At 46.6% G+C, this 15087-nt stretch overlaps 1 protein-coding gene across 1 annotated transcript; it reads left to right on the plus strand.

The window, feature by feature from the left end:
- Nucleotides 1–1694: 1694 nt before the first annotated feature.
- On the plus strand, nt 1695–7691 carry LOC102822425 (chromosome unknown open reading frame, human C7orf73). Its single transcript, XM_006861157.1, has 3 exons — nt 1695–1709; nt 6075–6128; nt 7617–7691. Exons 1-3 carry the CDS (start codon nt 1695–1697, stop codon nt 7689–7691), a joined length of 144 nt encoding a protein of 47 aa, XP_006861219.1.
- The last annotated feature ends 7396 nt before the right edge of the window (nt 7692–15087 follow it).

Consider the following 15087-nt stretch of genomic DNA (forward strand, 5'->3'; position numbering starts at 1 on the left):
TCCCTGGAGGAGACCATGTTTGGTAAAATGGAGGGTCAGAGAAAAAGAGCAAGCTCCCCTATGAAATGGATTGGCCCAGTGGCAGCAGTGAGAGGCACAAATGTAGCAACGACTGTAGGTTGGCGCAGGACCGGACAGGGTTTTGTTCTGTTGTGCATAGGGTCGTTGTAAGTGGGTACCGACTCACCTAACAACCACAGTCACACCCTTTCCCCGTTTTTTATTAGGTGGGTGTTCTCATTGCTTTGTGGGAGCTCTTTGTTCAGGAAAACTAGCCTGTTTTACCAACTTGTCCATGTATTTTGTGTTTGCTTTTGTCTGCCATACACCCCAAAATTTTTTATGTAGTTAATTTTTATCAATTTTTTCGTAATGGCTTCTGCGTTTTGTATCATGTTTATCATGTGAAAAATCTTTCCATGTCAAGATTATATAACAATTTCTCCTTTCTCCCCTCTAATTATTTTGATATTTTTCTCCTTGTTTTGCTTTGTTTGTTTGTTTTAATAATATGTTACTGATCTGAATGTATTGATGTGTAAAGTCTGAGGTGGGAAAAATACCAAGGCACTTACTTAGCAAAATCAATACCTTATGCTGAATGAGCCATCTTTTCTGTCTTTGGTGTTTGCTCCCAGTCACTGGTTTGGAACTGAGAAAGGTTGAGTTGATCAAAGATTCAAATTTTAAAAGGCAAGTGTCAGAGAAAGCCGTACTGGTCGCTTGGGGTTTAGACCAGATGGAAGTGAAGGGAGAGCAGCCAGGTGCTGACAGCTGTGAGAATGTACAACAGCCTGGAGACCCGGGACCTGGCTGTGTCCGAGAGCAGATCAGATAGGAGGTAGGATGCTAGAGTGTACTACTTCCTGGGGAGCTGCTCTGAGCCTGGCAGTGGACTGCTGAAGTGAAATCCCCAAGATGATGACTTCAGTCTGGGATGGCAAGAAAGGTGTTCTTAGAGGAGGCTAGTCCAGTAATGATTTGAAACGGCAGTGGGAGCAAGGGTTTGCCTTCTTAGCACCTTCTGGTTAGTGGGGGATATGGGAATGAGTGTTTGAAAGAACCTCAGGGGAAAGAAAGCCAGGTGTCAGTTTTGTCTTTGTCTGTTAGGAAGGGAAAGAGCCTATGTGAGGAATTGCACAGACAGGTCTTGGCGCTCAGGATGTGTCAGGCACTTGTGGGCACTGGGGATGCACCTGGAATAGGTAGATGTGGGCCTTACCTTTATGTTGATCACAGACCTTCGTGGCAGTAAATGGGACCTGTAAGATTCCCACTGCAGCCCGACTGAGTCAGAACCTACAGTGTCATCCCCAGAAGATTCGAGTGCACCTTAAAGTTTGAGACACTCTGGTCTAGACTGGGTCAACAGACCCTGCCACTTATGGTTAGAGTTGACTGGGGCCCCCTGACTCCCAACCAGAGCCTGCAGCGCAGACAGGGTTTTGCTAAGGGGGGCAGTGTGCCGGGACCTGCCCTGGGTGGGGCGGAGCCTGGCCGGCCGAAACCAACGGGGAGGGGCGTGGTCTGCCAGCGTGGGGTGTGTCCGGCGGGGCGGGGCCTGGCTAGGCGTGACCCGGACGCAAACGGCGGGTTTCGCTCCTCGCGCCAGGGAAGCAGCCTCCGGCGGGCTTAGCTGCTGCGGCCTACCGTCTTTCCTCGCCTCTCGTCTTCCCGACGTCCCCGCCGACATCATGCTCCAGTTCCTGGTGAGTGGAGCTGCCTGCAGCAGGCCGGGGACTTGTCCAGTGCCCGCAGTCCAGGGGCACGAACCCTGGGTCACTTTGGGCTTCCCCGACCCTTCTAGTTCTCGCAGCCCAGCCCGGGGTGCAGCAAGGTGGGCGCTGAGGCTTTGTGTCATCCTCGTCCCGAATGCCTTCCCTTGCCGTCAGTCAAGCCCCTGAGATTTGGAGGCGTCAGAACATGTCCGCTGCCCTTTGTCTGCCCTGACCTCGCGGGAAGCGCAGGACAAACCTAAAATTAGCCTCCCCACCAGGCGCCGAGTCCCCACGTCAGAGTTTACTGAGCTTTGAGGCGGGGAGGGGCTCGCACTCCCGTAGTTTCCAGGCTGGAGGGGGGATGGGCTGGAAGGACGCTAAGCCTGATCCACAATTAGTTTTTCCACAAGGAGGGTTAGCATGAGTAAGCAGGTTGTTTCTTTCTCAAGGCTCATTGGTTTGCTGGCAAAACTCGGTGTGTTTCAGAGTTTGCCCATCAAACTGCCAAGTGAAAAGAGCCTTTCTGTCAAGTTTTTGTGAGCTGAAATCTTATCTCTTTCAACGTCTCCATCTCCGAAGAGGCAGATGGTGGAATGATCTTTTCAGTGGTTGGTGGAAATCTGAAAGAAAATGTGCCCTTCTGAAAGATGGTTGTGGCTTTTTAAACCATCTCTAGGCCCAAAGAGGGTGCCTTTATATGAACTGCTCACCCACAGCAGGGCTGCACCACCTCTACTTCTGGAAGTTTCTTCAGTGCCCTGTCTGGGTGTTAGCTTAGAAGCAACAGAAATACAGGTTGTTGTTGTTATGTGCCGACAAGTCGATACCGACCCATAGTGAGCCTGTAAGGGATTCCAAGGAGCAGCTGTTGAGCTTGAACCACCGACCTTGCAGTTCAAAAGATGTTGCAGTCCAAGGCAGTAACCCATAGCGCCACACCAGGACTCCTAGTTCCCGCTTCATGACTGGGTTCCTGTCCGACAAATTCATTGGGTTCTGATGGAAGTTGGTTCTGACATACTTTGAATACCTTTTACTTTTTTTAAGTTTTCGGGTTTTATTGCTTTAAAGTATTTGTTGTTAAGTGCCGTCCAATCAGTTCTAACTCAGCGCCGACCCTGTGGTTCACCTTGCGTTCCCAGTGCATTAGCCCCGCCAGGGAGCACACATTTGAGAATGATATTCTGCAACATTGTGGTTCATACATAGTACTGTACCCCAAGCCCCCCCTGACAGTTGTAAATGCAGTTGTTAAGACTCAATTACATGCTAAGTTAAGGACTGCCTGTAATGAGTGTCATTTGCTTGTAGGAAGCAGCATGGGTTGGTGCAGTGTGTAAGATAACACATTGATGTGTAAGCTGTAACACATTGATGAGTTGGGAGGCCACTGATTCAATGACATTGAACTTCAAAGTGCTTTTCTAGGGGGAGTGTATTTGGTTTGGGAATAAACATGAATTGTGTCGGATGAACATGGAGGTGACTGATTTGAGAAGTCAGGAGTTGTCAGGATGTCAGGAGAGCACAGCACTGGACTGCTGACCACAAAGTCAGAACTGACTCAACGGAACATAACAACAACAACAGCAAGGAGACATGTGGAAGCTGTTCCTGGTGTTCGTGGTTCCGACGGTCCTTGGCACACTCCCACTCCCTGGCCTCTGTTCTCCCATTTTTTCCTGACTTTGAATGAAGTGGAGTGGCTTCCCTGTCCCCATTAATTCCACCTCTGTCACTTATTGCCTGAACTTGGGCAGGGCTCGTGTCATTTGATCTACAAAGAGTGGGTATGGAGTGGCGATCCCAAAGTGTTCCTCTGGCTTTTAACCTCTAACCAGCTGGACTGCTGAATCCAACTCCTGGGCTTGAACTTGGTTGTTTCCACACGGTGGCAGGTTATTTGAAGTTCTGTCTGTTTTAGCTCTCACACCTGAAAATAGGAACCTGCTTCCTTCTGGCCTCGATCTGAGGATTACAAATGAGTAAACACAGTCCTGATGTGGCCCCTGTAGGGTAAGCACTGGATCACAAGGTCGGTGGTTCAAACTCACCAGCCGCTCCTCAGAAACCCTCTACAGGATCACTGTGAGCCAGAATAGCATCAATAACAACATAATAAAGGACGTAAACAGTGGCTCTCTGTCAGGACTCAGATCTGGGCAGGGCATTAGTTGGACTCTAATAGATTCCTTGACCTCAGCAGGGGAGGTGGTGGGAAAGCAAACAGTGACTCACTTACAAACTGCCCACACTGTCATCACACATTTCAGAAAAGAACCCTCTGAGACCTCCCTGAAGGAGCCCTGGTGGCACAGTGGTCAGGTGCTTGCTGACCTGTGAGCTGCAATGTCAGTGATTCAAACCCACCAGCTGTTCCTCAGAGACAGATGTGGCAGTCTGCTGTGGCGCAGGCGACAGCTCTGGAAACCCTCGGGGGCGGTTGTGCTCCCTGAACCAGAATTGCCGGGAGGGCAGTGGGTGCCGTGGCTTGGTGAGGCTCCCTGTCATTGTCATTCCTGCTGTCTCTGGTTATGTTGTTGTTCAGAGAGCTGGTTCATTGATCTTTCCTCCTGGATTAAAATAGTCACCCACCATCCCTGTCAGGAAGACCTGTTCCATGACCCTGCTGCCCCCTTTCTCCTCCCTTGGACCCCCGAATGACCTTCTGGTTGTCAGCCAAGGGCTTTAACCACTGCACCCCCAGGGCCCTTCCTTTGACCATAGTGGGGTGGCAGTACAGTGTCACTGGGATCATTTGAGGGAGAGCTGTGGGGCCTTTGGAGGAAGCCTGGTCTTGGTCTGTCTGCTGCCTGTTGGAGTTGTTCTTTTCCCTCCTTACTTCTTGAAGTCTGCAGCATTTGATCCTGGACCCCGCCTGTCTTCACCCCCCGTCCTTCAGAACTGCCCGCCGATTGTCACACGCACCCGGGGAATGACTTGCACAGAAGCAGCTGTACACCGTGATAGCGGAGGGCAGTACCTGGTGTCCCAGCAGGCCCCTGATCTGTCTAATCACTCCTGTTTTTACTGGTCTCTTTTCCTGCTTTTAGAAACCTTAGTGGCTGTGTAGGATAAACACTAGACTGTTAACCACCTGGTCAGCCGTTCAAACCCACCAGCCTGTTGTTGTGCAGGAGCAGAATGAGGTTGTGTACGTCCATAAAGATGTTGTGGTACTAGGTGCCGTCAAATCGATCCCAACTTAAAGCCACCCTATATAGACTTTCTGAAGAGTGACTGGTGGATTTGAACTGCTGACCTTTCAGCTCAAACTGACCTTGAGGTCCAGCACATCAGCCCACAGGGCCACACCAGGACTCCATTTCTAGCAAGAAATCCGTCTAAGTTAGGGTTTGGGTAGAAGCCCCCTGAACTTCATGAGGACCATCCCCCATACATCTCCATCTCCAGGGTAAGGCTGGACCTTGGCCAGAGGGGCAACGCGAGTCATCCCATTTGAACCTCAGCAGCAGGTCAGCAGGAGCAACAGCACTGAGCAAAACAAGCAAAGAGGTGACAGTGCTTTGACTTTAGGACGTTGGGCCACCAGGTGGAGGGTCTCTGTTACTGGGGGGAATGACCGGGACTTTCAGATCGGCCTTCCAGTGGGAAGCTTTTGGGGCTCCAGCCCCTACACTTTGGGGAGCTTTCCACAAATCCATGAACCTGCTTTCACTCAGAAAAAGAGCTGTGAGTGGGGTGACCTTTTTTTGCTCTGTCCCTCTGGTCACTGTGTTAGAGCCGTGTTCCCTACAGGCTTTGCGTGCCTGTCCTAGTAGACACCACAGATGGCAGGAACAGCAGCTGCTCTGTCACTTGGGTCAGAGTCCCGTCTCCTTTTAGTCCTTTTATGTTTTCGCTTTGGGGGTTTTATCTAGGGTAGGCTGCGCTGGCCTCCGTATTGGATACGTCACTCCATCCTCTAAGAGCCTCTGAGGTGTTTGATTTTGGATGCTGAGTGGGATAACAACAACCCAGTTGCTCCACAACCAAACCGAAACAAAACACAAAAGACCGAATTCAATAACAAAACTCAGAACTGTGGCCTGGGATTTTAGAACGTGTGGTCAGTTGTTCTAGGGCCTGTGAGAGGACAGGCTGCAGTCTAGGGCAGCTGTGTTTACTGCTGCCATTCTTACTTGGGGTTTACTACTCTTTACTGGTCTCTTAGCGAGCTTTTCCGTTCTTGTTTCACAGACGAAAACTGACCCACAATGTTCTTCAGAGCCCCACCCGACACCAAGGTCCTCTAGCTGCTCTGAGCTTCCAGTAAAGAGACTATGTAGTTTGGGAGGGGTCACATGGACACAGAACTAACTGTCTACAGTAACTCCCCCTCTTCTATTCTTTCAGCTTGGATTTACTTTTGGCAACCTCGTTGGAATGTATCTGGCACAGAACTACGACGTAAGTGGCCTTCTCCTTGACCCTATATAACTCTTTTATGGTGACTTGCCCTTGTTGCCTTTTATCCCAAAAGAAAGTCCATGGATGTCACGGAAAAGTCCTGAACTTTGTAGGTTTTCACTTGTTTAAAAATATGTATGGTAAATCCACAGAAGCGTCTTTCCTCCCTATCGCCACTAGGGGGCAAGATGCCCCCAGTTTCGATGGTTTTAGGATGAGCCTAAGCTGGGTTTGTTGACCCAGAATAATAGTAACGTAGTCTTAGAGCTGTTTGGAAGTTCAGGTGGTGAAGGAGAATTTATGAATGAGCTGGATAATCATTACAGCCCCGCTGCCCACTAGTTGAGCTCATGGAGGATTCTGAAGGTGGATCCAGAGTAGTGTAGTTTGTGCAGGACTGACACTTTTGTGAAGTGGGCCTTGTAGTAGCCTCGCTTTTAGAAGGGGACTGTGAAGCCAGGTGGTGCTTGTTGAAAGGAACAAGGAAGTGAAAGTGTTCATTTGTGATTTGTTTCACAGAAGCTTTTACTGGAATTCTCTTTGGCAGCCGTCACCTGGCCCAAATGGCTTTGTTGTTGTTGTTGTTAGGTGCCATCGAGTCAGTACCGACTCATAGTGACCCTGTGCACAACAGAACGAAACACTGCCCGATCCTGGGCCAACCTCACAATTGTTGCCACACTTGATGGCTTTAGGCAGGGTTTATCCATGCACATTAATTCCACTCACCATTCAGCTGTGCAGCTCTGACCTAGCACTGGGCTGAGCTAAGTGAAACATAAAAGCAGAAGTCAGGTTCTGCATTCTTAGGGAGGGAGAGACTAACAGTTCCAGCTCCCCCCCAGTGTCCTTAAGATGCAGCCTCAGACTCAGAAGTACCACGTTCAAAGAAAGAGAACAACTTGTAAAGCCATTTCTCTCTGGAGGAAGACAAGTAGAACAACACAGGTAGTCCCCGATTTAGGATGAATTTGAGTTACGGTCAACTGCGTAGTATTTTCGTACATCTTGTACATCACCATGTGGTGTGGTGCTGTAGGATTAAGCACTGGATTGCTAACCATAAAGTCAGTCGTTCAAACTTAACAGCCAGTCCTCAGAAACCCTATATAGGGTCCCTGTGAGTTGGAACTGACTTCGATGGCACTTCACATACACAGGTACTGCATACCATATTGAAGTGTGTAATTTGCTATGGTATCATTCTCAAATGGTCAGTGTGATGACTTACTGGTCACAACACTAGCCAGGTCTACAGTGGTGTTGGTGTCAAGAATTGTGTGAACTTCAGTGACATATTACAGGTGAACTGCGTATACCCCCCATAGCTGTTAGAACTCTTGACTTGGTTATTAGGTCACTGACACTGACAAAGATCAGATTGGTGAAGAGACTGATAATAAAAGGAAAGGGGGAGGGGAGGTAACACTTCTGCCAGTGTTACCAGGTAGATGCAAAATTATCATAATCCTTTTTTTCTTTTTAAAGATACCAAACTTGGCCAAAAAGCTGGAAGAAATCAAGAAGGACCTGGATGCCAAGAAGAAGCCGCCTAGCTCCTAAGGTGACTGCAGTTGCCCAGGATACATTGACCGGACTGCTCTCAAGGGCCACCGCACCTGCAAACCAAATGCTCCGGTTTTCATCACAGCCAACACAGCATTTCTCTGGGCTACACCCTGAGTTGCTTTAGGGCAGGGGTGGGGAAGGTCTGGCCCACAGGCCATATAAGGCCCTTGAGATCATTTGGTCTGGCTATGCCAAGGCAACTGCAGGCAGGGCTGGAAATTCAATAAATATAGGAGCTTTTTTTCATAGCAAATTTATATTAAGTGGATCATAATAATATGTAAATTTTGAGGGACAAGCATTTCAAATGTCCTTTTCAGGTTAGACAGAACACATACGAGTACATGACGAGACAGAAACATACGCTTCTCGTCGGCTCACTTTGACACAGACAGTGTGCACTGTGGCGATCCGGTAATGACACTAGATGTGATGAGATGATTCCTCGTGACGTTGATGACCTGGCATATTACAACAATGTTGTCGACTTCTTTGTTGACACAAACGATGACTCCAATACAGTCTTCATCCACATGTCCATGATCAGCAATCCTCGCAAAAACTGAATCTCTGATGAAGATGAAGGAAATTACAATACACAGAAAAGAACCCAAGAGTCGATGATAAGAACATTGGATATGTTCCAAATCCAAGATGCAGAATTAGCATAGCGATCAAAGCTAAAGAATCACAAGGCATTGTGGAGAGTTGTTAAAGCTCCAGTGCTGTGGCATCCTACAGATGGAGACGACAAAGAAGAGAAAAGTGGATGCAGAGTGTCAGGCTTTCCAAGAGAAATGGACAAACGATTATTTTTTTGTTGAAGTCAAAGGCAAACCTGTGTGCTTAGTTTGTGGTGATGTGTTAGAAGTGATGAAGAAAGCCAATCTGGAGAGTCATTACAGTTCCAAGCATGCTAACCTCAATGAATTGGGAGGCCAGCTGCGTCAGGATAAAATCAGTGCTCTGCAGCGGAGTTTGGAATCACAACAGACCGCTTTCACTAGGCCTCGTTGTGACAGAGAGAACGTTATTCAGACGAGTTACATCGTGAGCCAGCTAATTGGGAAGAAGCAGAGGCCTCATGTAGAGGGAGAGTTTGTGAAGGAGTGCATGGTGGCTGCTGCAGAGCTGTTAGCACCCGACAAAGTGAAGTTGTTTCAGAGTGTTAGTTTGTCTCGGAGAACCGTCTCAGATCGGATTACTGACTTAGCGCAAGATATTGAAAAAACATTGAAGGATTCTGCAGGAGATTTCCAGTTTTTCTCTCTGGCTTGTGACAAGACAACAGACATAACCAATACTGCCCAGCTGGCCGTTTTCGTTCGTGGGATAACTGCAGAGTTTGACACACGAGAGGAGCTGCTGTCACTGGAAGCCATGCATGGCACAACAAGAGGGGAGGACTTGTTTGAGAGGCTTGTTTTATCAATGAAAAAACTTGAGCTAACATTTGAAAAGCTAAGTGGCCTTATTACAGATGGAGCTCCAGCCATGGTTGACTTGCAAAAAGGGTTAATTGCATTTGTCAAGAAAGAACTGAATCGTCTGAGTCTTGATCCAAATGATTTAATTATATGCAACTGCATCTTACACCAAGAAAGTCTCTGTGCACAGTCATTGCGGCTTAATAATGTGATGTCAACAGTAGTGTCGTGCATAAATTTTGTCAAAAGCAGAGGGTTTAACAGCTGCCAGTTTAAGGAGTTACTGAATGATCTTGACTCTGAGTACGGTGATCTTGCTGACCACTGTGAAGTGCGGTGGCTGAGTCGTGGGAACATGCTCGTGAGGTTTTATGAACTACGCGATGAAGTCAAACAGTTCATGGAGATGAAGGGGAAACCTGTCAGGGAACTTGAGGACAGCACATGGCTATGTGATCTGGCGTTCATGGTGGACATCACCAAGTACCTCTCAGAGCTGAACACCAGGCTGCAGGGCCCCAACCAGCTTGTCAGCTCCCTGCTTTCCAACGTGAAATCATTTGAAGCTAAGCTAAGGCTGTGGAAAGTGCAACTCGAAAGAAATAACACCGTGCATTTCCCCACTCTGGAAGGGCAAAAGCCGCCTACGACACTTGAATATGCTGATGAGTGTGCGAAACTAATTGAGGCATTTAATGAAAGATTCAAGGACATGAAAAGTAAACAAATGGAACTGAACATATTTGCTACGCCGTTCAATGTGGAACCAGCTGATATGCCTGGTCACCTACAACATGAGCTCATTCAGCTGCAAAGCAATGATGAGCTGAGAGCTAGGTACAATAACCTCCCACTGCTGGAGTTCTATAAACGTTACATAAGCCATGATGAATTTCCCACTTTGAGGAGACATGCGTTGAAATATGCATCTGTGTTCGGAACAACTTACTGCTGCGAGCAGTTCTTTTCAAAACTTAACATCGCGAAGAGTCGACTGCGCTCCAGATTGACCGACGCAAACCTGGAAAAGCAGTTGCGAGTAGCAACATCATCAATACCAGCCAACATCACACGCCTCATCGAAGAGAAGCAGTTCCAGCCATCACATTAGGGATGACTGAATTAAATGTTGGACCAAATATAGCAGGCAAAATTTCCACATTGAAAAATATTGAATAAAGAATGATGCTATAAATATTCAAACTGCCCCTAGCAGAAAAAAGGTTCCCCACCCCTGCCTTAGAGCAAAAATGGGGCACCACTTAATGAGCTCCCGTGCAGTCTCCACATCTTCTCTTCTTCCACCTTCTTTTAGCTGCTTGGGAGATCCTGAGACTGGATTTTGGTGCTGGCTCAGTAAACATGACCTTCACTTCATAGTCTCCTCGTTCTTGGGATTCTACTGCCTTTTTTTCAAAAGAAAACTTGAGTTTTGTGTAGCTGGTCCGATATAAGTAATGCTAGCTTCACAGTTGGAGCAGTTATAATAGGTGCTTGGTAATCATTTAATAAAAGTTTCAAAGTTTTTAAAACCTGGAAACCAGTTTTGAGTGAATGACCCATTTTTTATACTGTGGTTTGGCAGTGCCATGATTGATCATTTAACCAATAAGTCAGTTTGCTGTTCACTAACTGAGGAACTTTCTGAACGCCCGTCTAGGAACCGGGGACTTGAGCACCTGGAGGTCAGAGCGTCTGGTCCTCAGTCACGTCCTGGCTGTTGACTGCACTGAGGAATTGGACGAGCTCTTCCCCCTCTGGAGAACTGTGCTCATTGAAGGGGCTACAAGTGCAGCTGACAATGGCTTGATGAGAAAATGAGAAGGTGTCTGTAAAGGGCAGTTTTGGCCTGGACATGTTTTTAAAATGTAAGCTTTACATTGTAACGAGAGAGAATCCCACCCCGCCAGAAGGAAGAGTTCTGCTTCTCTGCATGCCCGGTGATTTTCTTCCCTCCAGTCAGAAATGACCCTTGCAGTTTGTCAAATGTGTAATCCGTCTGTATCTTCTATAAATAAATTTTTTAAATGTTTGCCTAGGCTGTTTCCAGGAGTCAGATCACAGAAGTGGCTTCATGGATGTTAGCCCTCCCCCCCGCCCTAAGCTTCCAGTGTCTCTCCTTGGAGGTGATCCCCATAGCAGCTTCCTGTGTTTTCTAGAAACATTCTGTGGGTACACACATACACGGGTGTGTGCGTGGGTGTTTTTACACAAGTGGCATAACTGGACATTGACGTCTGCCCCGTGCCGCCGCCTTCCTTTTGTTTTCATTGGCACTCTGTCCATATTATGATACAAGGAAAGGACACATGGACATAGCCTGCTTAAGTCATCTGCTACAGAGGCACCTTTAGCTGGTGTTCTATCTGTGGCTGTTGGTGGGACAACCTTGACCCTGAGGTCATGGCCCTTATCTATGCAGGTCATAGCTCTATAGGACAAAGATGGAGAAGAGCAGTTTGTACCAATAAGCGAACTTTTCATTTCACTGGGCATTCTGTTTCCCGGGACTTGCTGGGCAGCTTTGCTGATGATTCCTTTTTAAAAGATACTTGGGCAGCAGAGCAGCAGCAAGCTGGGAACATTATTTAGAGAAACCTTGTTTCTGACAGTGGTGTCATGGAGACTGTATGCAATTGTAAACGGCCTGCTTCATTTTGAAGATCCGTCTGCCACATCTCAGACATAGAGAGCAGCTTTATCCCTGGGGGTGAGGGGGTGGGGAGAGACACCCTGGCTTGAGACAGACAGCGTTGCTATGGTTTGGCTGCACCCCAGCTGTGGTCTTGGGCATTCAGCTCATTGCTGTGTACGCTGTGGGCATCATACCTGTGTCTCAAGACGTTCATGAGAAACACCTGAGATACATGTGCCACATTGCCCAAGGCTTTGTCTCTTGGCCAACAAATGGCAGTGATCCATCTACAGAGGCTGCTGTTGTATATCTGCACTTGATTTTGGAAGAAGCTTGTGAGCCATGCAGAATTCATTCTGTAGTTATGCTTGGTCGTGAGGAACACCTGAGCCTTATACCGCCTGACTCAGGAGATTTGACCTGGAATGACTAAACTGTCAGCAGAGTGAACTAGTCGCCTGTGATGAAGGGTATTCATAATCTGCCTGGAACTCAGGAAGCCTTTTCCAAAGAAACTGCTTAGTATCAGCCATGGCCGCGTCTTAGCATGTGGCTGTGGTGGCTGCTCTCGGTATGGAGGCATTTAGATGCTGGAAGACCAGGTGCCTAGATAGTCTTAGTTGTGAGCTAATCTCATTTGGACTTGGACCTTGAAACTAACTGGCTAATGGGATCAACTCCTTGTTGGCGGGAGAGAAGCCGCTCACCAGGTCTGTATGATGGGACGCGGATCTCCTACTTAGATACCCTCTCCAAGGCTCATATCCTCGTCCTAGCTAGTGCTGCTGTAACAAATACCACAGGTGGACAGCTTTAACCATTTATTTTCTCAGGGTGCAAGTCCAAATTCTGGGTCCTGGCTCTAGGGGAATGCTGTCTCGCTCACTGTGGGCTCTGGAGGAAAGTCTGTCGTTGGGAGTGTCTGCTCCTGAGCAATCTTCATGTAGTTTGGCACATTTCTTCCCCATTTCTGTTTGTTTTTGTTAAGTGTCGTCAAGTCGGTTCTGCTTTGTAATGACCCTCTACCGAGTTTCCAAGGAATAGCTGGTGAGTTTGGACTGCCAGCCTTGCGGTTCAAACCGGCCTTGTGGTCAAGTGCTTATCCTACCATACCTCTAGAGATTGGCTCAAGGCATACCCTACATGAATACTGTGCCATTAAGGTAGCAAACCAATTCCCAAATGGAGTTAGATACAGGTAAGTCAAATCGTATTGCTATAAATCAGAAACTTCTATTAAAATGTGAAGCGATTGGTTCTTGACATGTCCCTCTAGGTCTACACACTTCTGAAGGTAGTTCTGTGTTTCCATCCCTAACCGTTCCATGAAGAGCTAACTCTTTGCTCTTTGATTTACATGATGTCAAAATGGCGTCTTTGGCATTCTCAAGGGACTCGAATGTGTTCATTTGAAATCTTTGCATTTTGGGAGCAAAAAGTGTGAAGGGGCAAGATCAAGGTTGTACGTTGAACGGGGTAAGGTTTCCCAGTGAAATTCTCCGAGGACAGCCCTTACTACCCTTGAAGAATGAGCAGGTGCATTGTTGTGATGGGAAATAATGACCTCTGCAACTTCTGGCCTTTTTCTCAGTGCAGGTTTCAATTTTCATAAACCGCCCTAATAGGTCCTCATGATCATTCTGTATTCTTTGAGAAAATCTATGAAGATTACCCCTTAGGAATCTCCAAATCAGGCACTATAGCTGGAGCTAACCTCTGCCTTGAATTGAACTGACCCAACAGATCCCCTTGGAAACCACTGTTTAGATTGGACCTTCTTTTGAAGGTAGTTACTCTTAACCACACTAAGACAAGTGCATTAATGAGAGAACTTTTCTTCAGTCATCTGATCACAGAAACATGTTTAAATATGTTTTGTTTGAAATCATGCATGACTGAACCTAACCCCCCCCCCCATTTTTTTTTTAACTTACTGTGAACTGAGTGAAGGTTAGCAGACAAGATCGTCACCTTTACTCTCAACTGGTCATACGTTGTCCTATTTCATCTCGATTCCAGTCCCCTCACTGCAACAAGTTTTCCTGCTTCCTTCCTGTGCCTTCCTTTTTTACATCTTATTTTTCACAGATCAACAGAGCAAAAATATTTGATGTACACTTACAAAACAAAAAATGTATGTTCATTTAAGTGTCCAGAGGGCACATTTTGCAAGTCTGCCTCTGCCCACAGGCACACAGCCTAGAATCCATGGGTCTAGAGTCCATAGCTGCTCTCCATGCCTTCTCCCTACCGTCTGTCTTCACCGCTCCCCTAGGTAGGACCTCACGCTCCACTCCTGCTCTTCTTGATGGTCCTGGGATGGTTTTGAAATGAAAGATTAACTACGCCCCTTTTAATTACACATATTCTACAATTACAGTTGTGACAATTGCAATGAATCAGTTAGCAATTACAGTTGAATCAGAAGAATTCTATGCCCATCATCCCTCATCCCCTTTCACCAGATCCTTCTGGAAAAGAGGAAGACGATTCAGTGGGGACTCTACCTTAAACCCCTCATTCTGAAATTAAGCACACTCATGAAAGCTTGTAAGTTAGTCACTTTGTTCCTTTACAGACCCCCGCTTTTTATATCAACCCAGTGCACTGAGGAAGCAAGCTTGAACCTTGGTATGAAGAATCCATTTTGGTTGGAATTTTGATTAACTGCATCCATAAGGAAAAGAACAGTTCATTAAATTGTAACAATTTACTCCTGCACACAGTACCAAGCATTTGTATCTTCATTTGGTCGAATTCTGGTCAGCTAGCCGTCCAAGCTAGGTCAAATGGGTTGTTGTTAAGTGCCATCGATTATTTAAAATATTTATAATATTTGAAAAATATTCTTTAAAGAAACTTTCCAAGGAAATCTTGCTGATGGGATTTAAGAAAATGTTTTGTCATACCTGCTCAGAAAAGGATGGTTGGTTACTCAAATTACTATGCAAAGTTCCTCTGAAGTAAAAAGCCTTAAGCATCAACAATAACAGCATAAATATACTGAGTTGGAAGAGCTTTCTTTAAGGAACCTCATAAACAAAAACAAAGGGAGAGTAAAACTTGTTAGGAAGGAGGAGGGCCTGTATTTCAAGAGTTGATGTTGCCAATGGACTTCTTTCATGTGATTTTTTTTTTTTTTAAGCTTTTATTGTGAATTGATACTTTACGTGGGAGAGCATGGGTTTTACACTCATCGTTTCATTGCAATGATTACAATCTCCATGCATCATCATGCAACACTATTTGCTTCTATTCCTTCTGGTTTTTATTTTTATTTATGTGCACAAAAACACTCAGGAATATATAATTTAAACAACCAAAGGGT

This window comes from Chrysochloris asiatica, unplaced genomic scaffold (assembly GCF_000296735.1).
Source record: "Chrysochloris asiatica unplaced genomic scaffold, ChrAsi1.0 scaffold00041, whole genome shotgun sequence".
In the NCBI taxonomy this organism is placed as follows: Eukaryota; Metazoa; Chordata; class Mammalia; order Afrosoricida; family Chrysochloridae; genus Chrysochloris; species Chrysochloris asiatica.